Below are 26,943 nucleotides of genomic sequence, written 5' to 3' on the forward strand. Positions count from 1 at the left end.
GGAGTCTGCTGGTACCTCACAGCCTGGGGAGTTCAATCCAGACTTTCTAAATGACAGGAGTGGCAGGGACACAGCAGGGGGGACCGTGGGCTGCAGGAGGCCGTCTCCAGGTGGAGGGAACTTGAATCTCCCCTCCTGCCCATCTCCCGGGAGCAGCGAGCAGGCAGCGTGGCAGCCACACGCTCAGCCCTGATATCCGTCACCAGGACGGACCGAGGCCCAGATGCAGAATTCAGTCACAAACTGAAAACCCATGGGGGCAGGCTGGCCATGCCCAGAGGACCACATGGGCCATTCTAGCAGAGAGGCTTACCTGGGATTGACCGTGGGCCTGAGACTGAAGAATATAAAATACCGAAAACCCGACTGCTGCTGACACATCTAGGTTCAGGGCTAGCCAGACAGTGGGCTTCCTGGGTCTGTGAATATGGAGCTGGGCAGGCTTGGCTAGACGGGCGGGGGGTCCACCGCACGAGCATCGCCCAGCAGGACAGCGTGGTCCAACCTTGGGCCTCATCTCCCAGGACTGCCCCAGGCCCTGGATCTCCCGGGATGGGAGGAGCTATGTCCAAGAGGGCTTGAAATAAACCTGCGGTGACTGGGGCAGTGTTGTTGCCACGTTTAACAAGTATCCTGAATTGTGCCCCAAACCCTGTTTTCCAATCGACTTTCTCCTTGTCCCCCTCCCCCTCCTCCCTCCATCTTTCTCTCTCTCTTTCAAGCACCCTCACTGGCCTGTGTTTGGACTCTAGGGCAGGTCACCCGTCCTTTCTGCCCCCCAAGAGTATCAACATAGATTGAATCCTTTCCAAGTCACTCGCAGATGTAACAGGAAAACCAGTTTTATCTGGGAGGGAGATTTTTCTGTCCAGGTGGCCGCATTGGGATAATCTCTAAGAGCTGAAGCGAAACATGGATACCAATTCCATCTTGGCCTTTCCTCTGGCAGGACAGCCCTCTTCCTCCCCCGCCCCCCAGCAAGCACCTTGGCTTTGGGCGCCCACTGAAGCAGGCTTCCTGGACTCCCCGTATGGGCATCTCGCCAGCTCTCACCTGAAACCTGGGACATGTCTTGACCCTCATCAGCATCCATGGTCCTCGGGTTATCTGAGAAAGAGAGGAAGGGATTTTAGTTGAAAGCAAATTACTCATAAGATACGAGAGAGAGAAAGAGAGATAAGGGCTGAGCTCTTTAACAGCGAGGCTATCTACCAAGAATAATGCATTTTCCTCCTCACACACTCGCTGGAGTATCAGACTGGCACAGACCTTGATCCTTTGAAAAACAGCATTACAAAGATTTATAAAAATATCATTACGAGGACAGGAGGACCAAATTTGTTATTTATTGTTAATTTCCTACTGCATAATAACCCAAAATGCAAACTGACTGCAACAAAATTAAGCAGAAAATTAAATGGCCCTGGGTCATTGTAGGCACAGAATTCATTCTCTTGGCTGATCCACAGTTATGTTCTTTCTAATTTACTGAGCATGCATCGATGAACCTTGAGTCAGCTTGGTGACACGCGTACAATCAGCAATCAAAAAACGAAGCAATTTGCTGAAGAATGTCTCATTTACCCAGGCAGGGCTGCATATATGAGCAGCCACCGTGCTCCGTCCATCAATAATAGATACACCTCCAGCCTGGCAGATGGGCCTCGCGCCGCTGGCTTTGTCCCCCGCTCTTTCAGGGCCCCTGCCTGAGACTCTGCCAGGCTCTGAGGCGGGGAGAAGGAAACCTCACGACGGCACCCAAACCAGACCCGGAGAGCGCCCAGACCTTCCTGTTCTGCTGACACGTGGCTGGCTCCTCAGGCAGGTGGAGGGAGAGAAAGCGAGCCTGGAGGAGCTGCCCTTGGGTGGCGATGGGGACCATTCTGCTCGCGGCCACCACAAACACCGGGCAGAGGCCACGTCAGCCGAGCAGGAGGGAGGGATGGCTGCGTTCTGCGCTCAGGGTCCTGGCCTGCACCCCACAGGTCTCAGGTACCCCTTGTAGGTGACATCTGGAGGCTCCGTGGATAGGAACGCTGGGGCCCAGTAGCAGATGACCTCCACCAAGTCTGCCTGTTTGTGCTCTGCTGGACAACCTTCAGAAGAGCGCCTTCTGCAACCAGCCAGCGGAGCCTGTTTTGACTCGAAATCAGGTCACTTCCTTCTGGGGGACCACCTCTGTCTCTCCTGTTCAGATGTGTGTGTCTGCGCTTTCAGGCCTGTTCTCAGCAGATGCCTACACGGCGAAGGAAGGTTCAGGGGGCCTGACACTCTCAGGGGAGGCTACAGCTCTGAGCAGACAGAGGCCACGTGTGTGTGTATGTAACAGCCATCATGGTGCACTCGGAATACAGATTTTCAGTTTCAGTCCTGGCGGTACTAGTCAGGAAGAGGAAACGGATGACCAGCACTGGCTCTGGATGGGGAACGGTTTGCATCTACTACTGAAAAAGCCATTGCACTAGTCTGAGCTGTGACTCGAATTTCCAAGGCAAGTGTGGGCCTTAGGGGTACAGTCCGTGACCCCAGAAGGGAAAATGGCCCCAGTGGCCCACTTGTGTTTCAGCCCCAAGACTGAGGGTCCACCAAAAGCAAAGCCAGACAGACTAGCCCCAGAAGCAAACATGAAACCTGTCTAGGGTCACCAAAAAGCAATGTGCCCAAAGTCTCACATCCTTTTAACAGTTAAAAAAGGTAAAAAAACCTATGATTCTTCTGAAACGTGCTGAAACAATTCTAAAGAAACAAGACAGACTCAAATGAGAAAAACCTTTGTGTTCACTGTGCAGCATTAATACAAGATTCAGCTTTCTGAAGACAAACACGGTATTTTACAGTGAAATATCACAAACCACTTCTAAAGTGTCCCCATATTGGCGGGGCCACATATAGTAGACAGAACTCAAATGTTGCAGCAACAAATGGTACTCTAACTCCCAATTTTTATTTTGTTGACTTTGAACTTTTTTTCTGCTGTGCGAGTGATACGTATTTTACAACTGTTTTAAAACAGAGGCAAGTAAATGCCCATAATTTCCACTACTTAGGACTACTACATTTTTTCTGTGTGTGTGTATGTGTGTGTGTGTGTACACACAGAACTTTTCAGAAGAACAGGACACTAAACACATTCCAAATAAACTGTTGTAAAACAATTTCTTCATTTAACACTACCCGTATCTTTTTCATTGATAAATAGGCATCGACGTTCTTGTTTTAATGACTACGCACTGCTCAGTGGCAGGGACTGATTTCCTCAATACCCTACTGTATATTCAAGTAATTTCCGAGGAAACAGAGAAGGTGTTTCGCGAGGCCCAGCCGATGCCCACCCACCCCGGTCCTGCCGGAGAAGGTGCCTTCCAGCCCACCGGACCCTCTGGACCCTCTGGGTTCACTGTCGGGGCCAAATCGACCCACTCCCAGTTCCCCTTTGTGCGTCGGTCTCTTCAGGTGGGGAGACGGGAGAACACGTCACAAAGCAGCAAAAGGATGCTCTGGGCCCGTGGCTAAGGCCCAGGCCCGGCTCTGCTGGGCGGGCGTGTGCGCCTGTGTGTTCCCAGGGGGCAGGGCGAGGGCCCCTTCCTGGATCCAGCCCTGCCTCTGTGTCCACTGGTGCTCTGGACAGTGGGCGTGGTAGGGAGCCGACCCCAGCCATCAGGGGATGCAGGATCCCTGTCACAGGACTGTTTCCATGTTCACTGAATGTGTGCAACCCCCACGTGGAACTGTTAGGTCCTCAGCCTCACCTAGACTTTCCAATGCACTCTCTACCGACCCTACACGGACCCACTGTGTGTGGGCCTGAAGCCACTGCAGTCCTGGGGCTGTGCTTACGGGCCGCCCCCCCTTGACTGGACCAACGTTTTGTGGGCGCCATCGTTTTGAGATTCGTAAGAATTAGGGCGCAGTCCACGCCGGCCCTGTGATTCCGTGGCCTGTCTTGTCTGACAGCACACGGTGGTTCGGGGGGTAGCTTGACAAGCTCCCTCAAACTTCCCCAAAGTCGAAATTTGCATCTCTTGGGGCCAAAAAGTAGTGAGTTTTTTGTAAAAGTGACTTTGCTTTTAGGCAAAGACCAAGGAATAATCCGACAATGGAAAAGTGTCTGAGGGAGGGGAAACGCCACCCCCTCCAAGACCAAGAAGCTGCCAAGGGGCAGCCTGGAAGGGTCTCGAAGGGGACAGTGAAATAACCCCATCCCCGGGAACACAGGCACGGCCCAGGCTCTGTGTTTCTTTTTAGACTCGTGGAAGCGGTGCCCAGTGTCAAATGGAAAATGGGACTCAGGCTTGATCTGATCTCAGTACAAAAGGCTTGCAGTCAGGAAGAGGAGTTTATCGCAAAAGGGACTTAACACCTTATTTTCACAAACCTTCCCCTAAACCCAGACGAAGACCAGCAGGCCTGTAAAGGGAGATGCCAGAGGGAACACTTACTTCACGGGAACATTGCCATATTCTGCTCTGCACAGGGAGCCCCAGTGATTTGAGGCCAGAGCCAACATATTGATGGGAGAAAACACAACCATCTCAGGAAATTACCGTCACCGGGCAGCTCTCACAGACGTGAACGCTTTTATTGTCTCTTGGGAGTGAGCAGCTCTGAATCCCGCACTCGGGGGAAACAGATGCAGAGATAAGGGGCAGCCAGCGGGGACTGTCCTTTCAGGAGGCACAGCCTGCGGTCAGGACTGTCACTCCCCTGCCGCCGCTTGGGACTTGCCCATCTCTCCCTTCCCACCGGCTCTCTGGAGTCTAGAGAACAGGGGGACAGTGAGGACCAAGCACAAGATGGAAGCAGGCCCACAGCATCCTGCTTCCACGGTGGCCAGGCCAGGGGGACAGCCAGACCTTCTGGGAGCCCCTCCCTGACCTCGCCTTCTTTTCCTCCTCCCATACCCACGGGGGCTGGGACCTGGATGCCTCCCCGGGGACAAGCATCCAACAGCCCCGGGCAGCCGTCGCTTCCGAGTGTGGAGCCTGGGCACATCTCCAGGACGAGTGGCCCCATTTCTACCCACCGGAGAGCCAGCAGCTGGAAGAACGGCTCGGCAAGAGCCTGCGAGGACCACCCAGGTGGGAAGAGCTGGGGACAGCAGGGGTCCCCGGACCCTCCTCAGCCGCCTCCCCTCACAGCACGTTCCCTGAGGTACCAGGGCTTTTCCATAGTCCAAAAAGGTGAGTCTGGATTAATGAAGTCAAAATTAAAAGCCAGATGCTTGTCACGAACCACAGTTCGATGACTCTCCAAGCCACCCTGATGAATGGCGATTAAAGAATTAAGTACACAGCACAACAAATGTGCTATGAGGAACCACATGGGTGGGTTCCTGTTCAGAAATATTTCATAGCCTTTCTTGAGTGCCTTATATATGCCAGAAAAAGAGGGAAAGGAAACGATACTGGGGTTAGTTCGCTTTCTTGAAGCAACTACCATGCGCCTGGCATTTCACTGCTAATCCCCACAGGCCTGGACACCACCCACATTGTCCTCTGTCTTATCTGAGCTCCCGGCAGAGTGTCCACTGTAGATCTAGTATTCAATCCCCATTTGCTAAGTGTGCATCTTTAATCCTTACAATTAAACTGTATTCTTATTATGACACATAATCCATATTATTCTTTCCATTTTGTAGATGAGAAGACCGAGGCTAAGAAAGAAGTATTCTGCCCAAGGCCACACATCTAAACAGACAACAGAGCTGAGATCTGAACCCAGGACCACCTGGGCAGCGGTCCCAAATTTTAAATGGATAAATGGATAAGGAATGGGTGTTACCTGTATCTTCACAGAAAATAAGCATGTTCTTTGTAATACTCTGCAATTAAGGCAAACTTCATCACAAAACTTCTACAATATAGTTAAATTCTGGTTATTTGGTCCAATGGATGCTATTGGTTATTTTCCTCCCTGATGAGTGACTCCACTAGAGTTACGTTTGGGGTTATTTCCTTATAATCTCAATGACGCTTATTTTGAAGGGGGAACACGGGCCAAGCCTATAATCTATTTAAAATGTTTTAGGTCACAGACCTCTTTAATAAAACCCATTATTCCTGCTGAGAGAAAGTCTTTTGATCTTCAGACTGGTAGATTTTATTTTTGCACATGTACCCTATCACTGTGAATTACACTGTCTCTTAAAAAAGGAAACTTTCCAAGAGAAAGCAAAGGCAATATGCAGGGTCTTTGTGTCTGGTTCTGAGGACCACAGAGGTCTTCCTAACAACTTGACAAAACAGGTCGGGAGAACGTAACAACTTCGGAGCCCAGTTATTCCATTTCTGAGTCTTTTCATTTTTCAAAAATTAGCTGCCAATCTACACATTTTCATGATTATTCCACAGAGATTAGGGCTGGTGCAAATAACAATGAAAAACAAGATTTAAACAGGATGGCAGGGAATCCAATTTGGCTTTCACACACCCCCTCCCCCATATTTAACTGAGCCATTCACACACACACACACACACACACACACACACACCCTTTTTTAAAACTGAGCTACAGAGAGCTCTTCCTCCAGCGGTTTGTTCTGCTGTGAACCTGCTTTTTGAGGGCAAATTAGCTCCCATGTGCAATCTGTCCTCACATTTTGTTTCTAGGGGCAGGAACTGATATGCAAAAGAGGAAGGGTCAGGGGGAACTCGGGAAGCCTCTTCAAAAAACAGCTGAAAACGCTGCTGTCTGAAAACATGCTTAGTGAGGAGGGACTTAATACAGAATGAAAAGAACCAAGAGGCTATTTGTAAAAGCCATCATGGAGCTACCTGTCTCGAAGTGAGGCAGAAAAACAGATGCAAAATATTAGAAATCAGAAAATTATACAGAAAACGGAGCTGGAGACAGTTTGTGCTTTCAAAACAGGTCCAGAGCTGGGTTTCAAGTGCCCCAGGAAGGTCCAGCACTGCACAACTGCTGTGTGTCTGGACCCGCTCATGTGTACACCCCTGTACACTGCCTCTCAAACTACTAACAGTAACTGCTGTTTATTCAGCAACCCTGGGAGAGACAGACACACTCAGAATTTACATACTCTTTTAGAGGACTTTTCCTGATTCTGGCCGTCCTCAGAGGCCATTTCCTAAGTCACTTCCTTAAATATAAATGGCCTTTTACACTTCATCACTTAAGTAAAAAGTCTAAGTTTAGATCATTTTCTTCTACCTTCTTCCCGATTTTAGAAGACTTCATGCTTGGCTGTGCAACAAAAGTGACATCTCCATCCTTAAAGAAAAATGTAGGAACTGGACTAAAATAATTATTTACACGGATATTCTCGTAAGTGTTGAGCTCTTGTCATTATAAAGTGAAAAGACAGAGGAACCCAGGAATAGTTTTTGTGTTCCTATTATTTTTCAAAGATTTTTTTCATTTTTAATAAAATAGATAAATACAAAGTCACAATATGCACTCAGTTTTTTACTCAGCAAGGCAAGATGCTGTCATGAATACAGTATCTCTTCTTGCCTTCTTAGCAGTGAAGTTTTATGTGGACATGAAGAATTCAAAATTAAAACTGTATATGGTAGGAAAATCCACCTGTCCACCCATAACACTCCGAAAAACATACCTGTCGTACTGAGGTTTCTACAGAGGCCATTGGACTTCTTTTTAAAGCTATATTTATGTTATTTAGACCCAAGGAAGTAAAATTATGCTAATCCCCACAGGAATACCCAGTGTTTGCAATCCATACATATCTATTTATTAACAACAACTGAAAAGCTATTGTTGATTTTCTCACTGAGGACACCATCCAGTTTACCATATAACTTTTTTTTTTTTTAATTTAGAAAAGTCTCACCTGCCTAGCTGGTGGGAAACAAGAGCTACAAATCTAGATGCAAACAGAGAGAGAAAATGTGTTCCAGAGCATCATAGGATGCTGGCTCCAGAGAGAAATGGGTGCAGACATCCTGATGGCTGACTCTCCATGTTAAGGCCATGTGGTTTCCAGGTTAATGGGAAATTCTCCCTAAAGGACTTGCATTCTGAGATCACTTCTGTTTACAACACCCCAAAATTATCAGCTGTAATGAATTAAATTATCAGCTGTAATGAATTAAAATGAAGTAACTTCTTATAAAAATTCTTAAAAAATCATCTCCATCCACTTTTCAAAACCAAGTTCATAGTACACAGAATGTAAATTCAAAAATCAGGCTCCCGGGCTTCCCTGGTGGCGCAGTGGTTGAGAGTCCGCCTGCCGATGCAGGGGACACGGGTTCGTGCCCCGATCCCGGAAGATCCCACATGCCGCGGAGCGGCTGGGCCCGCGAGCCATGGCCGCGGAGCCTGTGTGTCCGGAGCCTGTGCTCCGCAACGGGAGAGGCCACAGCAGTGAGAGGCCCGCGTACAGCAAAAAAAAAAAAAAAAAAAAAAAAAAAAAAAAAATCAGGCTCCTTAAATCGTAGCTTAATCTCTTAGCAGCTTCAGGACTTTGGGAATTTACTTTGGTCACCCCAGCTTCAAATGGGTCAGCCGAAGTCAAGTTCAGCTGTGTCTGAGAAGGGTAAAGGAAGTACAAATGTATCAATGATTTGGTAACAGTGGAGGCTACTGACAGTAACTAAAATGATCACAGAGAAGAATACCACTTGATATTCTGAATGGGTTCTTTAGTTGGACCAAATTAGCAAGAAAAGTTCTAGATTTCCATTGTATTCGGTGACGGACAGTGAGCTGAGCTATCCTGTAACCCAAACCTTGTAGGATCCCAAGGACAAAATGCCCAACGTAACAGAACATGTAACAAGGTCCATATGGATGTGCTCTCCTAGTGGGTATCAGGCCCAACCAGGACTGCTTGGTGTCCTTTCTGTCATCCACAACCTTCAGCCCACAGTGCAAACCCGGGGGGTGGGTGTCGTCAGTAGAACCTCACAGAGGCTTACAACTTCCTCGTTTTCTGGCCTACAAAATCAGCACATCTTTATGTATAATCAGGCAGAAAATGCTCACATCCATCAGGGAGCAAAATATAGGAAAACTCATTTTAAACACTACAGTCAGATTTTTCTGCAGCCCTTAAATAAGTTTAAGTTATTTATTTTCAATGTTTTACTTTTTTTTCCCAGCAAATTACATTTCTTTTACAAAAGGTTATCTGCTCTAAATTAAACTGAAAATTCTTGAAATTCAGGTTAAAGAAACACAACTCCAGAGAGAAGCGAGAAAACGCAAGTAGAAATGCACTAGAAATTTCGAAACCATTTTTAAATGGTAATTAATTGCCTTATCTCTAACAACCTGAGATAATTAGCAGTATGATTTTCAATTTAATGAAGTAGGATACACAATTTATCAATACGTTTTCACTGTGGATCTCTTTGAATATCACTGCCCTACACAAAACCCAGCACAAAGGAGGAAGAAAAGGTCACTTTTTCAGGCTCAGAGTGGGGCTCACACCAGGGGGTTGCCGGCACTTTCTAGTTTCCATTAAAAGCACTGGAGTTCATTTCAGAGTGCCTCCAAAGTCAGCTTACGAGAGATCAATCCCTCATTTTCATTTCTCCTAAAGATTCTAAATTAAACATTTCCCCCATTTGATCTAAGGAGGTGTCCTGTGTGGTATTTCATATGCTCCAAGTGTGCTAGTGAAAGTCTGATGTAACAACAAAAATTTACCAAAAACCGATGAATCAATATTCACTGTGGAACCCCTCGCTTTAGAAAAGGACTCTAATCCAAACCGTCCTGTTCAATTTTAGACAGTTTCAAACTGCCCGAAAAAGCTTTAGAGTGTCCGTTTTAGCACGTGAACTCAGCAATGGAGCCCAGATGTCTATTTCAGTATGTGTAAGGTCATCTACAAAGTCTTTATGCAGTTCTGAGGTGTCTCTGCAAACACCCCACACACGAGAGACAGAAGGAAGATGCAGAGACAGCGGCAGAGACAGAGAGAAGGGAGGGAGGGAAGGGACTCAGTCACAGAGCTGGGACCCTCGCACACGGCACCTGCCCTCAACACGCCCCAGAAGCCCTGCGCCGACTGCACGTCCACGAGACCTCACTTTTGGCGCGAACATGGCAGGAAGAGAGTCAGATTTCTTTTAGCAGTGAGCTGACTGCCGAAGAAAAACGAATCATTGCACACTTGAATGAGAAAAGCTGAAGGAGGAGCTTTCCCTCTCATTGGGGCCCATCTTCAGCAATTCGTTAAGCCGTGGCCCTGCGCCGTAAGCCATCAGGAGGTGAAGCGGGGACCCCCGAAAGCAGAGAGAGAACACATGGAAGGTAATGAGGCTCTCCATCACCCAGGACAGACAACGGGAGGGGTGCCGGGCAGGGGCTGGGTCGTAGGCTGCCCTGGGAAGGAGGAGAGTGCACGCTGGGAACATCCCATCTGTGGAAAAGCCGCAAAGAAATGGGCGATCTCGCCCAGGAGCCTGTGGCCCCTGGAGACCCAGGGGGGCTGCCCCCCAGTCCTACCTTGGAGGCCTGGGGCCTTCGGACCCTGAGCTGCGCAGAAGCCCCTGGACTCAGCCACCTGCAAGGGACCCTGCTGTCTTCTTCGCCTCGTCACTGCCCTCTCGCCTTCCACTGGGGCGGAGAGGAAGGTGGGCCCATTTGCCAAGTATGCAAAAAAGGAGGGAAGGTAGTTTTCTCTCAGGAAAACAGGGGCAGGAAGGGAGCCCGTGCTTCCTGTCCTGACCAAAACGGGTTCACAGATTAGGACGTCTGACTTGGCGGGCTTGCGGTGGGTGGGAGAGGGATCTCTTTTAGTCAACAGGCATTCTGAGCGCCCCAAAGGCAGAAACAAATGGCCCCGGGAGAAGGGAGACACAGCCAGGCCTGTGGCGGGGAACGCAGGTGGCCCCCAGGCCTGGAACTCGGGGTTTTCAGCATTTTTCACAGTTCATCCCCAGGTGGCTCATGGGAGGCACCCAAGGCATCCACCCACCTGTTCATTGCAGCAAAACAGGAGAAGGAAAAAAAGACGGACTCAAGGGATGAGGCCATTTCCTGCAGAGGAGGCCCGGGCTGCCTCCCCACCAGGCCCTGCTCAGGAGTGACTCCCGGCCCCCAACCAAACACACACCAAAGCAGGGTGGGCCCTGCCCACCTCTCCACCCTGGGGCTCTCTGCAAAGCTTCTTTTGTTTGCTCAGGATTTCACTTTTAATGTTTCATAACATCTTACAAATATTTGTTAGAATATCATCCAACATTTCAAAGTGATGTCAAACACAAGCTATTAAAGCAACGACACTGAAAATGGAAGGACGTGAACATATATAACAGGAGATGCCGAAAGATAACCTGCAGTGCAGAGACATTTATTACACTGCAGCGAGCAACATGCCAGGTCTCCGTGGAGAAACCAGGGTGGGCATCTGGTCGACCCCATGATAAAACCAGTTTTGTTGGTGTGGCTCGAGTCTGCTTTGGGAGGCCCACGTCCCTGATGAACCCCATTCCTGTCTCCCTCCTCATCTGGATTTTAGATATGTGTGTGTGTGTGTGTGTGTGTGTGTGTAATGCCTACGCTCTGAAATGCAACCTGCCCAAGGTCTGGACCACACGTGTACATGCGCCTGTTCTGAGCAAAACCAGAATGATCCGTCTCAAGGTGTCAACTGGATCAACGGTTCTCCCCTTGTCAGCCTCAAAGGAGGGGTCACTTGCCGCTTTTACATCTTGTGTTTTCTCCAGTGACATGGAACGATGCTACACACACGCCTGAGGGCTCTGCAGGTACAAACGGACCGACACCAGACAGGGACTAACGGTAACCATCAGGGCCGGAGGGGCGGCATCTTATGGCCACAAGTGGGAGTCACAGCACCCAAAAACGTGTGTAGAAACAGCAGAAATGAACACAACATTGTAAATCAACTATGCTTCAGTGAAATTTTAAAAATAATAATTAAAAAAAAAGAGAAATAGCAAGGGCTGCCAGTCAACCCCAAAGGGTTGCACTCTGTCAGCTGGATCCACTGATATAAATCTCCATTCAAATAAGGCAACAAAACCAAGACTTATTTCGTAGTGAAATTATTTCATAATGACAAATATTAGAGGAGGGAAAAAGAAACAAAAATGCCTCTGAACGCTGCTACCCTTGATGAGTTCTGGGTTAACTGAAAATACGCGAGGCAGACACCCAGAGTATAGCATCACTTATGCTTAAATGCACCATTCCAAGCAGGAAAATCTGTCTTGTTTTAGTAAAAGGTAAAAATCAAACCAACCAACCAACAAACCCCGAAAGGAGGGGCTTTAGTACTCAGGTCAGGTGTGTTTGATGTTATAACCCTTTCCCACTCTGCCCCCTGCGTCTCTCCCCACGCTGTGTGTACTCCCCGTGTGCGTCTGTGTGCATATGGTCACATAATGCCTTGATTTCCTGTATCTATTAATACACATGTAACCGTGAAGGATACACACGACACGTGGACAGGGTGGAGGTGTTTCACAGCATGGCATGTAGTAGACTGGATATATACACCGGGTCCTCTCAAACTTCAAGAGTTTGACGTTTATACTGACAATATGCTCCTACACATGACCCAACGTGAGACACGCACATCCAAGCCAAGGGGAAAAGATCCCCAAACCAAAGAACCACGATCCTCAGAATCTAGGCCTCCAGTGAGGAAGACACAGTGGTCCCGGCACTGCTGGCTGCAGCCTCTTGGCCAGGAACTTGGCTGTGATCTTAATTTTCAACAAGGGAAATGGCTGCAAGGAAACCACTGGTTACCTTCTCTCAGGAGACTTCAGACATACTTCTCAAAAGACCCCAATGCAACATACTTTGATTCACGGACCTGTGGGCTCATCCCATGAGGCCGTGATGATGGGCTTTTATTGTTACGATGCTTCTGAATTTCCGAGGATATGTAGTTTCCCAAGATGTAGCACTTTTATTAAAATATTGATGAATTAAAGAAGCAAGGAGGAGTTTCTGAAACTGCTGCCTTCAACTATCCCCAAGAAACAGGACGGGAAGAAAACCTGACCATTTAACTCAGTGACATGTTTTGGTCTTCAGCTCTGGTGGACTTTGAGGCCAGGAAACACATTTTTTTTCCCATGTAAAAAAGGTATAAACATGTATGACCATGGGAAGTTTTGAAATCGGATACACTATATCAAACCCAAGTTGTATAGGATTTTAAAATGCGACATCATTATTTATATCTGTGCACACAAATTATTTTTTGAACACGTTCTGTATAATCTGGAACGTAAGCAAGTAATCTTCCGGTTAGAGATATCTGTGACTGCTTAAATTTTAAGTCACATATCAAATAATCTAATTTGTCACTGAAACAATTGCAACACATATAATATACATAATACTTGAATTATTACTTTAAAAATCCCATATAAAAGATGAATCCAAATAACCTCATCAAATAAACATCTTCAAACAAAGCAGTGAATTCAAGAGGCTCAGACCATTTCCTGCAGGTTCCACTCTCCCCTCAACTTATAACCAAAGTGAACCAATCCTTAAAATCACTGAAATTTCCATGAAAGTTTAAATATTATGCATATTAAATATTTTCAGTTTCCTTTTCTTTAAACTTTTAACAGAAGGTTAAGGAGATCTTTCTTCAATACCAGTTTGTCTTTCCAAGTTTAAAATAAGGTACCTCAAAGCTGAAATACCCCGTGGGGAGCAGGGTGGGGAATTTTGAGTGTTGAAATTGAGGGAAGCACAGGCCTTGACATTCACTCCGGGGGCTGCAGTCGAGACAGAATGGAAACTGCATTTGAAAGCTGCATTTGGAAATGCTGGATCAGACCCTGCAAATCGAATCGTAACCCTCTTTGCTTCTCGAGATGCTACACTCCGTGCCTCCAACTTAGAAGAAAAAGCAATCACACCTTCAGGAGATTCCTTAGGAATCACCAAGGATCCTTGACGAATTTTTCAAACACGTTTCAAACACAGTCGCAAGTAACCCGACGCCTTCTGACCGAGCGGTTTCGTAACCTGACAGCCAAAACGGCACTCGGCAAAAGTACTACCAACTTTTCAAACCGGGATAATTCCGATTTTGCGGAAAGCAAGTTCAGACTCGGTCTATTTATTTTACAGTATAAACAAAAAGCTCTCACGTCAAAAATAAGAAAGCGCGTTATGAATGACTTTATAAAGGCTGACTTCCGTGATCTCACTATATAAGCGTAGATCGATTTAAACATGACCGGGACCACGGTGTCCTCCCCACGGGGACAGCGGGGCGGCTCACAGGTGTCCCACGGCCGGCCGGCCTGCCCTGCACCTGCAGTCACAGCACCAAGTGGCCCAGGCTCTGACAAAAGTCAGCGCTCCCACTGTCCCCGCAGAGGAAAGGCGGACCCGAGCGAAACCAGTACTTCACATCTAACCGCCTCGTCTTTTCTTTCTTTCTCTCTCTCTCTTTTAATCCAAGTTTTCCTACGGAAATTCTACCTGGAAACACTCACGTGGATGTGTGCGTCGCACTCTGGGGGTCCAAGACCGATCCTCGGGCGCCAAGAACAACCTCGGAGCCGGGCTCGCCGGCTCGGCCCCCTCGCCGCGGCCAAGCGTCCCGCCCGGGCTCGGCTGCGCTCCGCGGGGACCCAGGACCGTCGCCGTAGACGCCGCCCCGGGCGCGGGCCGCGCAGGCACTTGTCAGAGCGCCCGGCTCGCTCGGCCGCCCAGCTCTTCCCAGCTTTCTTTCACAATGACTTCCTGAAGTTGCTCACTCGCATTGTTCCCCATTTCTCCTCTGCGCTCCCCACCCCCCGCCGGCCGCCACCAGGCTTTCGCGCTCCCGGCCGGTCGGCCCGTCCCGCGCGCACAGCGCCGCCCACGGGCCGCGCACCTGGGCTCCGCGCCGCGCCCCCGCGGACCAGCGCTCCACAAACTTTGGGGCTGGGCGCCAAGCCGGTCCCGGCGCGCCCTGTCCCGGCACCGAGCGGGACAGGAGCGGGGAGCGGGGCGGGACGCGGAGCGGGGCTCGGAGCGGGGCTCGGAGAGAGACGGGGACAGGCCGCGGCGCGGAACTCGGAGCTGGGCTCGCAGCGGGACGCGGGGCGGGGCGCGCCGCCCCTGCCGCCGGTCGCCCGCTCGCGCTGCGTCGTCCCGACCGCAACTCCGGGGCCGCGCGCGCAAACTTTGCCGCCGCGCTGGGCTGGACGCCGGTCCCCCGAGCCCAGGCTCTCGGGGCGGCGGCGGGCACGGGCCGTACCTGCTGGCGCCGCCGCCGGCTGCAGCCCGCTCGCCCGCGCCGGGCCCGCTGGGCGCGCCGCCGCCACCCCCGCGCCCGCGCGCCCCAGCCCTCCCCGCGCCGCCGCGCTTCCTCATTCCAGCGCCGCATCCCGCCGCGGCCCCGCGCGGCCGGCGGTGACCGCCTTTCCGCGTCCCGGGCTGGCTGGCGTGTCTGCCACCGCGCCGCGGGGCCCGCGCTTAACCCTTGGGGGTCCGGCGCGGACGACGCGTGCAGGGCCGCTGGAGCCGGGGCGCCCTCCCGGGGACCCTCAACCCTGCGCCCCGGGCCGCTCGTCGGGGCACCCGCGTGCTCGCCCGCCCGGGGCACTCGGGGTCCCGTGCAGCACTTTTCCCGACGTCTAGGGCAGCCCACTGCCCGCCCGGCTTCGCTTCCCTCCAGCTAGGGCCACTTGGCTCCCCGGTTCTGGCTGCGACCCCAGGTTATGAGTGCCCACCCGAGGGGGTGGGAAAAGTTGATCCTCCGCAAGTGAGGGGAAGGTGCAATTCATTTTCCCAGACAACCAATGGAATACCTCTCGTCTCTCTTCCCTCCCACCCGCTCGAGGCACAAGTTAGGATCGCGCCTTCCGGCTTGGCCTGTGTGCACACGCGAGTGTGAAAGGGCGGCGGCGGCGGCGGCGCGGGCGGCTCGGAAGGCAAACCTGTGACCCCTCCTCGGCTCTCTGCGCCTCAGCCTCTCCCTCCGCGAGCCCCGAAGCGCGAGTGTTAGGCGCTGAGTATCGATTCAAACGGGGATGCCGGCTCTGATGGCGCACCTCTTCGCCCTCCGCGAGGAATCCGTCATTCTGATCAGGCAGGCCCCACCGGCAGGAGCCCGGCGAGGGTGCTCAGTTCGAGCAGAAGGGCGGGAGTCATGAATTCAACAGATTTGTGCTGGGCATCGCCCCCACCCCCCGCCCAGGCGCCAGGGGAGGGTCTGTTACACGAGCCAAGACCGCGGCCTTTCAAGACTTGCAGGGGCGCCTCGGTAAGGCTCAGACCAACGCCGGCGCATCCCTGCGAGCAGGACAAACGGGACCGCGTCCTTCCATGGCAAGAGCGAGAAAGGGCCCCGGGGCCTCGAAGCGGGAGGCTGGGCAGGTCTTGCAAGTGGAGAGAAGTGCCTCCGGGCACAGGGAACGGGCAGCTGAGCGAGGCCAGGGGAGGCTGTGGCCCGTCTACGGAGGCTGCTCGTGGCGGGGCCAGGGGCCCTGTGGACCACCTTCACCTCTGCCATCCCTGGGAGAAGTCTCTCCTACCATCCTTGAGCTACAAACAGCATGTGCCAAGTTCTTGCTGGACCACTTCAGCGACACTAGTACTCGGTTCGTCCTGAAATTCTGCTGTGCTGAGCCCGAGACAGTTAACTCCATGCTTAAAAGCCCAGAGGAGGGTGGCCTTGTAAAAGGTTCATTGACTTAATTCCTAGTCCTTCCTTTACCTGTGTGACCTTGGGAAAGTTATTGAACCTCTCTGAGCCTCGTCTTCTTTATCTGAAAAAGAAATAAACGCTACTTCATCCTATAGAGTCCTTGTCAAGATTCAATGAGGCAATAAACATAGGGTGCAGGGCCCCAAGGGAGGCAGATGACACGCGGTGGAGGGGTCATGACCTTGGATGAGTGCGGCACTCTTAGCTCCGCCCCCCGGGCTCCTCTCTTTAAATGTGTGCCATGGTCCCCAGGAGTGCGTGTCAAGGACTCAGATGTGTTCATCCCACCGAGGCAAAGCCTCCTGAGGCAGAAGAGCATGAGGCTAGGAGCCCAGACTGTTTGGCTGTGTGACCTTGACCGAGGTCATTAACCTCTCTGAGCTTCAGTTCCCCCATCTATACATTGACGGTAATAATACAAGCTACCTCCCGGAATTGTTGGTGAATAAAGTAGATCACATACAAAACTCCTTGCCGTATGCTTCTTGCCATAGCAGAGAGGAGGACTCTGTGAGCAGTAATTATTATTTATGATGAACTCTACTATTATTAGCCAGTCTCATGTACCACTGCAAAGACGTGGAGCAGAAGGAACTCGGCCTGTAACCTGGGTCTGTGGATAAGGCTCCGTGGGGCCAGAGATGACCCTTCCATCAGAAGTTAAAGCTGCTAAAGACAACAGTTAAAGCATATTGGAGGATCTATATAGGGGTAGGGGGTTAAAAAAAAAGGGTTATTATGGGATTATGTGAAACCATGTGTGTGAAACTTTTTAAATTGTAAAGCACTCTATAATTTAAAGAATCTTTTGATAAAAAATAAATTAAAAACGATAAACATTAAAAAACACATTGGAGGAGAAAACGTATCAGTGGAAATTGAAACAGGTGTGATCCTCTAAAAATTTATAGGTGTCATTTTGTTTATTTAGAAATATATATATGTGTGTGTGGATAGATAGATAGATAGATAGAGATAGATAGCTGTTTCCATGTTAGAGTGTTAAAAATAGCTTAGTTCATTCAGACAATAATTGCTAAATTACCATTTTTTTCTCTCGAGATAATCTTCTCAAAAGAATAAAAACACCTATAGAATGAATCAAAGTCGATGTATTCAGAACTTACTATAATAATGGAGTCAGTTACTGGCGCTTTGTTCTGGCAGAGCCTGGATTGCATTTTAAAGGAGAGTGAGTTTTGTAGAGGAAAAGGATAGTTGAGGTGATAAGTGTGGTTATTAGTTTTGTTTCTTACTAGCTGTGTGAGTCTTGGTAAGTTACTTAACCTCTCTGAGTTTCAGTTTGTCATCTGCAGAGCATACCTACTTTCCAATGGTGTTGCTAGAATTCAGTGAAATTAAATGAGATAATGTATGTAAGTAATTACGATGATGATGGTGTTTTCCTCTTTAAGAAAATCTATTAAACAGCAATAAAATTAGCATCCCTTTGCCTCCAGCAGTTGAGAAATAATAAGTATCTTGTTAAATAGTAAGTATCTTGTTAAATAGTAAGTATCTTGTTAAATAATAGGTAAAGTTTTCTGTAAAAAATGAAATTCTATTATCTTTCTGTAGTGGGAAACTCATACAGAACGCTTGTGGTTCTGTATAGTGTAAAGGATCATGAACTTGAGGAAAAAGACCGAGGACTGGGATGAAACTTCTGCAACAGGGCCTGTGCTTCTCTGGTTTCTTTTTCCCAGTTTTTATGATCTCCAGCTTCTGCTTCTTCTGTTTTTGAAAACCAAAGCTTTCCCGCCTGGGGCAAGGCCTCGACCCTTTTTCTTGGGGCTCACTCCTTGGGTTTGGAAGGGAAGAGCCAGGACTCAGGGGTGGGGAAGTGTGGCAGGTGGCTCATGCAGAGCCAAGACGTCCAGCTGGGTGGGAAATGCCTGGGGACCCAGAAGGAGACCCCTCAGGGTGCGCCATGTCCTCTCCAGAGGCTCCGTGGCTCCTGGTTTTGAAACTCAGAGAAATGCAGCAGTGCAGCTGGGTTTTGAATCAAGGATGTGATGCAGCTGACAACCAAATCCTTCCCACTTTATGATAATTCTTTCACTTTATTCCCTTTGGTATTTGTAAGAAGAATACACTTAGACTCTCAAAAACAGTGACTTTTTATCAATATCGTTTGGTTAGAAGCAACTGAAAAACAAACTGAGTCAGATATAGTGATTTGGAGAAGATAGATTCACCCAAAAGCTTTCCAATGAAAAGGTTTAAAGATGTTTTGTGTGAGTAAAAGAAAAGCAGATATTGAAGTGATCTGAACAGATTAGGATAAAGAAAACCGAGGGCTGAGTGTCACCCTCCCCCCACTGACTGTATGGGGTAAGATCGGGATTAGAACACTATTTCTGGTGGTGTCACACCTTCCGGTGGGATGCATTTATTCGTTTACGCAAAGAGCATGCATCCATTGAGCACCTACCTTTGCAGGTGGTATTTGAGAGACAGATAGGCCCGATAAAGCATCAGATGTGGTTTTATCCCTGAAGGGCCTCCAATTGCTAATCCAGAAAAGTGGGAACAACCACATTTTGACGTGCAACGCGCTGTGGTAAACTCAGACACAAAGGCTGCGGACACACAGGGGGTGAAGCTGCTCAGTGGTCCTCGAGCTAGTGTAGGAGGTGCTGGTCTTCTCTACCTGCGGGGGCTTTAGAAGAGTTTCCTCCAAAGAGACAATTAACCAAAGTGGAACAGTCATGTTCAGGAAACAGCCCTATTGAGCCCAGCTCTGTGGAGGACATTGCCAGCCTATTATTGCCAGATTATTTTCCGTCTAACAACGCAACGAGGATACTCAAGTTCAGAGAGCGTGGCTTGCCCGAGGTTGAAGGTTAAGGGCCAGACTCTGGAACCAAACTGCGTCTGGGAGCTTGGCAAGCTCCTAGGCTTCCCGAAGCCTCAGTTTCCTCTTCTGTAAAATGGGAATATAACCCCACCACCACCAACAGTCAAATCTTCATCAGTAACGTCCACAGTCTGATTGAGTCAATGTGCCCTAAGCAACCTTGAATGGATACTTAGCACTGAATCAGTGTTCGATACTTTTGAAGTATTCGGTTTCTAAGTGGTTGGGCTGGAACACAAATCTGGTCACTTCTCTCAGCTCTGTCCCCTGCCTATGCCCTGTTTCCCGGCAGAGAGCTGAGATCCCTCCAAGGACTCATTGACCTTTAAGACATCCTCCTCCCACTGGTGGAAAGTCTTTCTTTCCAGGTCACTTTCAGTGTTTTATTCCCCTGAGGCCAAGTTACCAATCTTGGCAGCACCAGTCTTGGTAAAGGGATCAGATCGACACGTCCAGGAAAGATGAAGGTTTGTGACTGGGCTTTCCAATCTGTAAAGTACATGGACATTGAGTCTAGCTCTTTTTGTAGCGTCATAGCAACTTTCTCTTTTCAGTGTTAATACATCATAAATCTTTCCGGTCCCATCGGTAGAGGAATTGGGATGGTTTTGGAGAAGGGGTTGCGCTTTGGGGCTCTATAGTGGACACTGTCCTGAAGATCTTGGTGTCTCTCCCAGCTCCAGGTAAGGCCACGGTAGGAACTTAGCTGAATTACATCACCTCTCTGAGCATCACGTTCTTATCTGTATCTGCGACAGGAGAGGTCAATCGTGCTGCATGGAGTTGGCTTAAAGAGTGGTTGAGAGCCTGGATGTAAATCTTCAATCCTGTTGCCTGGTAATCCGTGTTAGTCCCCTCTCTTTCCTTTCCCCTGATTAGGGAGGTCCTTGAGGATTCTTGGAAGGTGACATCCAGCAGAAAGCAGGTGAGGAAGAAGGCCAAGTGCCTGAAAGGGGTTTGTAGGCTCGCAGTTGGGACTCACCTTGACCAAGTTGCAAATTGATTGTTTCTTTATCTGAGAAGAGCTGGGAAGAATTAACTCAAAGTGGTTGGTGCAAAGTCCAGCTGGTTCCAGGAGTAGTAAGTGAGCATTGATCTAGGGCTTTAAAGTTTACCTAAAACACCCATAAACATTTCTTCTGGACCTGATGACATCAGGGAGGTAGATGTTCATGAGGCCACATTTGCCAGGTTTTTCCCTGTGTCATGGGCTCCTCCGTCTCCTTCCTGAAATGCTGGAGCTCTCCAGACAAGACCCCAGACATACTTTACAATGTCACGTGTATCCTGACATCTGCAGTTCAGACCTCCCTCTGAAATCAGGCTTCATACACCTTACCTGGAGATCTAATTGGCATCTCATATTTACCATGGGCTCAAACCAAATCCCTGATATTTCCCCTCAAAACTGCTTCATCTTATCTAATAGCAACTGGAAATGGCTGAGGCCCAAAAGCCTTGAAGTCATCTTGGATGCCTCCTTCTCTTCCCATCCCATCTGCCAAGACCTCGTGCCAGCTCTTCTTCCAACAGGTATCCAGAATCCAACCTCCTCTCATCTCCATGGCAACCATATTGGTCCAAACTACTATCGCCTTCCATCTGCAAACTGTGAGCCCTCCTAGTCACTCTCTGCTTCTGTCTTCGCCCCTCACAGCACCCAGGGAGAGCCTGAGAAAAATGAAGTCAGATCGCATGCTTCTTTGCTGGACAGTGTGCCAGCGCTCTCTGACTAAAGCCGAAGTCCTGAGGATGTGTGATTTTTCTCTCCTTCCTCACGTCTCTCCCATGTCTCATGTCCAGCTCTTGTGCCCTTGCTCACTTGTCTCCAGCCACTTTGCTCTGCTTTGCTACTTTTCAAGCATCTGGACCAGCTCACTGTCCTCCGGGTACCTGCCTGCCTGCCCTCCTGCTGGCTTCAAATCTTTGCTCCGATGTTATCTTGGCTCAGAGACTGTCACTTCTACCCTCTGTAAAGCACGACAACCCTCCCCCCACCCCCACCCAAGCATTTCCTGTTCTCCTTCTTTCTTTACTTTTTTTCCCTACAACCCTTATCATCTGTACCATGTTGTAGAGTTAACACGTATTTTGTTTACTCTCTAGGAAGATAGAATATTTTTCCTTTGTTTCTTCAGTGGCTGGAACAGTGACCAGAACAGTTAACTGATATTTCCATTTATGGGTACTGATTTTGAAGGGTTAATCTGACTTTTCTAACTCAGGAAAAACAATTTTGTTTAAGTCAAACAACAAAGAGTTGTCATCTTTGTTTTCAAATTTGCATAGGAACTGCTTTTTCCTGGCTTCGGAGCTGGAAGGACCTACCTTCTCTTTGTTCCTCCGTCCATCTGGGGCACCAAGTTCATGCACATCGTAGGGTTTCGCCTTCACCTATTTAGTGCTTCCTTAGCAACAACAACTTCAGCACAGCAAGTTCCACATTTCTTCCCTCCTTAGGTCTATAGAGAATTTGACAATTTAGTTCATACTATCCTTATACATATATTATTCTGTTCATTTTCAAGCTATTTTTCAAAAGGGAGGCAAAGAATAATTTAAAAATGCAACACTTCAGATTCATAATAAACTTTTCCTGTTCTGGCTGTGGGGGGGTGATGATCCTTTTCATTTCTATAGGATAAGAACACAGATTATGATTTACCAAGGCCAGGACTCAGTATTTCTCTACGTCGGTGATTTAGAAATTATTCAAAGATATAATGTACTCTGTAGCTACTCACAGCCCAATGGCTATGTATTCTTTTAGTATTTATTCATAATATTCTTATTACTTGCAGATATGTTTTTTCTAATGAAGAAAAAGAACTCATTTTCTATGATATGCATTTCAGAAACTGGCAACTTTATTTCCACTTCAGAGCTCAAATACACTATTTCCTTTAGCTCAAGCAGTCTTTTGCAATTAAACTGAAGGGTTGACTTCTCATTATAATATCCCTTTATTTTCTATGCTTATATTTCATAAACATTGTCTGCCAAGCAGCATGTTTCCAATAGGTTGTAGTGAATGACCCTGCATTTGGGGAGAAGGGATAATGTATTGATTGATAGATGATACCAAAGGCCATTGCTAGTACTTGGTGCAAGTTGAGATGGGGGATTTGTATGCATTTGTAAGATGATTAACTGTAGTTGGGGACACATTCCACGATCACCAAAAGGTGACAAACCAAGTAACTAACCTGAGGATATAACTGAGAGATTTGGCTCCATTTGCTAAGTTGTAGAGTGCAGATGTGCATTTATTGATCATTCAATCACTATTATAGATCAATAGAACCTGCGTGTTGGTTTCATTCCTTTATTATTAGATTATTTGTGAAGCAAAAGTCAGGTCCGTCTTCTGCTCACTCCTCCGGCCTGTGAGCAGCCCTTTGTTCACTTCCAAGGGCAGCTTCTGGCCCTTCAGATTCCAATACCATTAAGCCCATGAGACACAGTGTTGCACCAAGTGACTGATGCCCTTTGAGCTGGATGGCCTGATGGAGCAGGCTTCTCAGAGCAAGTCCAAGTCCAGCGGTCGATAACCATATACTTAGCAGCTTCCCCTCCACTACAACAGCGTTTCAGTCATCACCACCAAAAGACACTGGACCTGGCTCTCCCAGAGCATATTTCTTGTAGGTTCCTGTAGCCCTCGCAGGCTTCAGTGACAGCTCCAGGCGCCTACAGCAGCAGCAAGGCAGCGTGTGCAGTACTCAGTGACTTATATTTGCGTGGCTTTTGAGCTAGTCAGCAAAAAGCACTCATCTATCTTCTCCTCCCCAGGAAGTTGGACTGCGCTATTATTCGTATTTTGTGGATGAGGAAACTGAGGTGATGGACCCTCCCAAAGTGAGGAGATTGCAAAAAAAGAGACAAAGCTCTTTCTTGACGATCCAAAAGTAATATTTGACATCTGATCTTCTAACAGGTGGTATTGAGCATTTTGATGACTTAGCAGAGATGGTATTTGATGGAGACATTCACACCAGTGGAAAACACTGCTGCTCCACTGTGACGATTCCATTTAACTTTCTGAATATATTGTTTAGCTAGGGCTTGTCAAGCTGGTAGATGAAGAAAGGCCAGTGGGACCTCTTTCTTGCTATGCCTCCCCTTGATCAAGTTTAGACCGAGAAGCGCCCAAGGCCCCTGCCCATGGAGTTGCCAAGACTCAGCCCACAGCCTTGTAGTAATAACAGACAATACATTCGGAAGAGCGGGCTGCATGCCTTGCTTCTTTGCTTCCTCCAGGATAGGCTTGCACCAGAATCATTTCCTAGATATAATAAATTTAGGAGCCTCCCACAGTGGAACTGACAGCAAAGGCAAAAACTGTCAACCCACCTCCCCCCGTGATGGAAAACTTCACAAGGTTTTCCCAGCAGTGCATTAGGGCAGCTCCGTAAGAACCCACGGTTGTGCGCGCTTTGAGACTTCACGTCTTCCATTAACCAATTCTAAGACAGAAGACCAGTGTCTTTATTTCCCATGTTGTTGAAGTACTTTACATAGGCTTTAACTCAGTTGCTAAATTGCTTGAATTTGTTAAATGTACAAAAGGGCCTCCTCCCCGTTGATGGAGTAAAAGTAGATGTTTGATTAAGTAGATAGCTAGATGTGCTTTTTTTCTCCCCATCTGGATGAGCTAAGGGGGTATGTTTGAAACTTAGCACTCAGTTCATGCCTTTCATAAGGGGAGGGAAGAGGGTATTTAACAAGGTTCATAATGACAGATAGAGGAATTGACACCACAAAAGAAAAAGAATCATTCTAGCATTTCGTGACAGTTCACAGACAGATGTCGTTGGCTAAGTGAGAATCTCGTAGACGTGGGGGTAATATACACCTTATATGCATATGGATTAGCAAAAGCAGACTGTCAAGTCGGTGAGTGTGAGATTGTCAAATATGAGACATAGCTGCAGAAAACCTGGAGAACTACTTACTATTTATTTCTTCTCTTAAAGACCCAATCCTGTTGTCTTTTCACAGACAAAAGACTGAGTACGTTAAGGACGGAGACAGGCCAAGGGTAGGAGGGAATTGAAGCATTGGATTGGGTCCTCCAGAGGACAGCAGGGTTAGTAGTCTATTCCCTTTGAAGTGTATTTTTCATTTTATCCTAGGCCAACCATTCTCTTTTGTTTCAGTAGACCTTACCTCATTCAACAAGCCAATATCTAGTCCCATCTTCCTGATGTCCATGATGAGGGATTCCAGAATTGCAATTGATGGGACCCCAGATGGAGCAAGTTATCTTTGAAGTCCCTTGGAATTAGTTTGACCATGGTGGTCAACCCCATTGAGGTGATTTTAGGCTCTGGACAAGATGAGATGCTTTAGAGAAGCATCACTGGCCTTCTGAGCTTTGGTAGAGGTTGGGTGGTTGGAAAATGTCGCCAGCCAGAGACAGTTTGGTTTGGTTGGGTAGATGGACAGTGTCCCTCGTTAGAGTCAGGTGACCTGGTTTTGGTCATGCTTCTCTCTCCAGCCTTGGGCAAGTCCTTCAGGTCACCTTCCTAAGCATCAGTTCCTTTGGTCATAAGATTGGAATGGTTGACAAGATGGTCTCTGTGGTCTCCCCAGAATGATCCTCCATGACTTGATTTTGGCTTTGGCAATGTTTTTCTGTGGGCTTGCATAGACCTTAGAACAGCCTTGGCAAAAAGCTCTGCAGGCTCTTGGCCCATTATCTGTAAGTCCACCCTCCCTCTGTCCTTTAGTGCCATGCTTCCCAGAAATCCCCAAACACTGAGGGCTAACTCTTCCAAAAGCAGTCAGAACTTATCACACCCTGGAACATGCACCAACACCACCTACTAACCTATACTGACTAAGCCTCTTTGGCCAAACCTGGATGGTTTGACTTCAGGACTGTGTGAGAGGAGTGAAGAAGTAGACAATTCTCCTACCTGAAACGTAAGTAAAACAGATATGTGCTAGAGAGAAAGATCCACCTGCCTTTGATCTGTGCAGTGCCCTCGCAGAGAAGCTTGAAGTTTCTTGCTTGCGGCAGGATTTTCCTGGGAAAGTCCTCCTGAGTAAAAGGAGAGAGACACCTGGTGAAGATCAGAACTCTTGGAAAAGGCTGCCTCCTGCATCAGCAAGGGGAGATTTAAGGAAGATGAGTTAATATCAGACTAAAGTAAGTGTATCGATATGAGGGAAATTCTGAACTCTGCTGTGAGCTAGGCCGTTGGTAAGTAGGAAAGGCTTTGGGGAAAACCCATGACTTCCCCAAATGCCTATGTAAATGCCTACAACATGGAAAATTGGCAGGGAGACCCTGAGATCTCAGCAAACCCTGTCACTTCAACTGGAAATGTTGAGCTGAAACTGAAGAGAGGCCGTGAAGATCAGAATTACAACAGTGTGTAGGTTCAAAGGCCTACAATCATCTGATGCTCAGAAAAGAGAATGTGATGAAAGTGTAGAGAACATATGAGTGGAGCAAAAATTCTTTGTAGGGAAAGAGAATATGATAAGAATTATAGAAATGTGCATAAGAAATTATGCAAAGTAAATAGATGAAATTGCCTCTGGTTAAAAAGGCAAAACAGCCTAAGCAAAATGACCTGGGGGGTGGTATTTTGAAACGGATACATATCATCCAAAAAAGTTTCACACGGTCGGTGAAATTTCCTTAGTATTAAAGATGGATAGGTTGCGAAAATGTCTTGTAGTTATATGTCAAAATGTCCTTATCAGTTAGAGATGCCTACTGATCTATTTATGGGTAAAATGAGCTGTGCTTTAAAATACTCCAGCAAAACAACAACAAGAATTATAAATCAAAAAAGCAGTTGAGGGATGGAACCAGGTTCGTAACGTCTTTGATAATTGTTGATGGGGGTGATGGCTATATGGGGATTCATTATATGATTATCTGTTTTTGTATATATTTGAAAATTTCTGTGACAGCATTTTTTAAGAAAGAAAAAGAAGGCAAGAAGACCACTATTTAAATACAAATGATAGCTTGAGATAATATTTGCAATGCATATGAAAGAAAGTCCATATATACATATATTTGCTCATATACAAAGAGCTCTTACAAATTAATAAAAAAAAGAAAAAGAAGTAACTCAATAAGCAACGGACAAATCACTTCATTATACAACTTACAAAAGAAACAAAAAGGCCACTGAATACAAGAAAAAGATTCAGCTTTAGTAGCGGTTAAAAAATGAAAATTAAAATATATTGCAAGATATGACTTTTTATTTATCACACCTCAAAGATTGCTGTTAAGGGGGTGGAGAAAGTGGGGCTCCTTGGTGGCATTCATAGGGTGGATTAGTGCACCACTGAGCACTGCATGTCAATATGAATCAAAACGTAAAATGTATAACTGTACTTTGTAACTTCAAGGAATGCATGCTCAAGAACTAGGGGTGTGTGTGTGTGTGTGTGTGTGTGTGTGTGTGTATGATTTGTTGGT

At 47.7% G+C, this 26,943-nt stretch overlaps 1 protein-coding gene across 5 annotated transcripts in view; it reads right to left on the bottom strand.

Annotated features, from left to right (window-relative positions):
- Window positions 1-14,587, bottom strand: part of IKZF1 (IKAROS family zinc finger 1) — an 89,771-nt gene extending 75,184 nt beyond the window's left edge. For 3 of the 5 annotated variants that reach the window (XM_082632632.1, XM_082632631.1, XM_082632630.1), the window contains exons 1-2: window positions 14,433-14,567; window positions 1,054-1,107 (exon numbers count right to left, since the gene is read on the bottom strand). In XM_082632632.1, coding sequence (XP_082488758.1) covers window positions 1,054-1,093 — 40 coding nt within the window. In that variant the 5' untranslated portion in view covers window positions 1,094-1,107; window positions 14,433-14,567. Of the gene's footprint in view, window positions 1-1,053; window positions 1,108-14,418 lie in introns of all 5 variants that reach the window. The other 2 variants (XM_082632633.1, XM_082632629.1) reach the window with 2 other exon arrangements.
- Between the last annotated feature and the right edge of the window lie 12,356 nt (window positions 14,588-26,943).

The sequence above is a fragment of the Mesoplodon mirus genome (assembly GCF_964341445.2).
Source record: "Mesoplodon mirus genome assembly, chromosome: 9".
NCBI lineage: Eukaryota > Metazoa > Chordata > Mammalia > Artiodactyla > Ziphiidae > Mesoplodon > Mesoplodon mirus.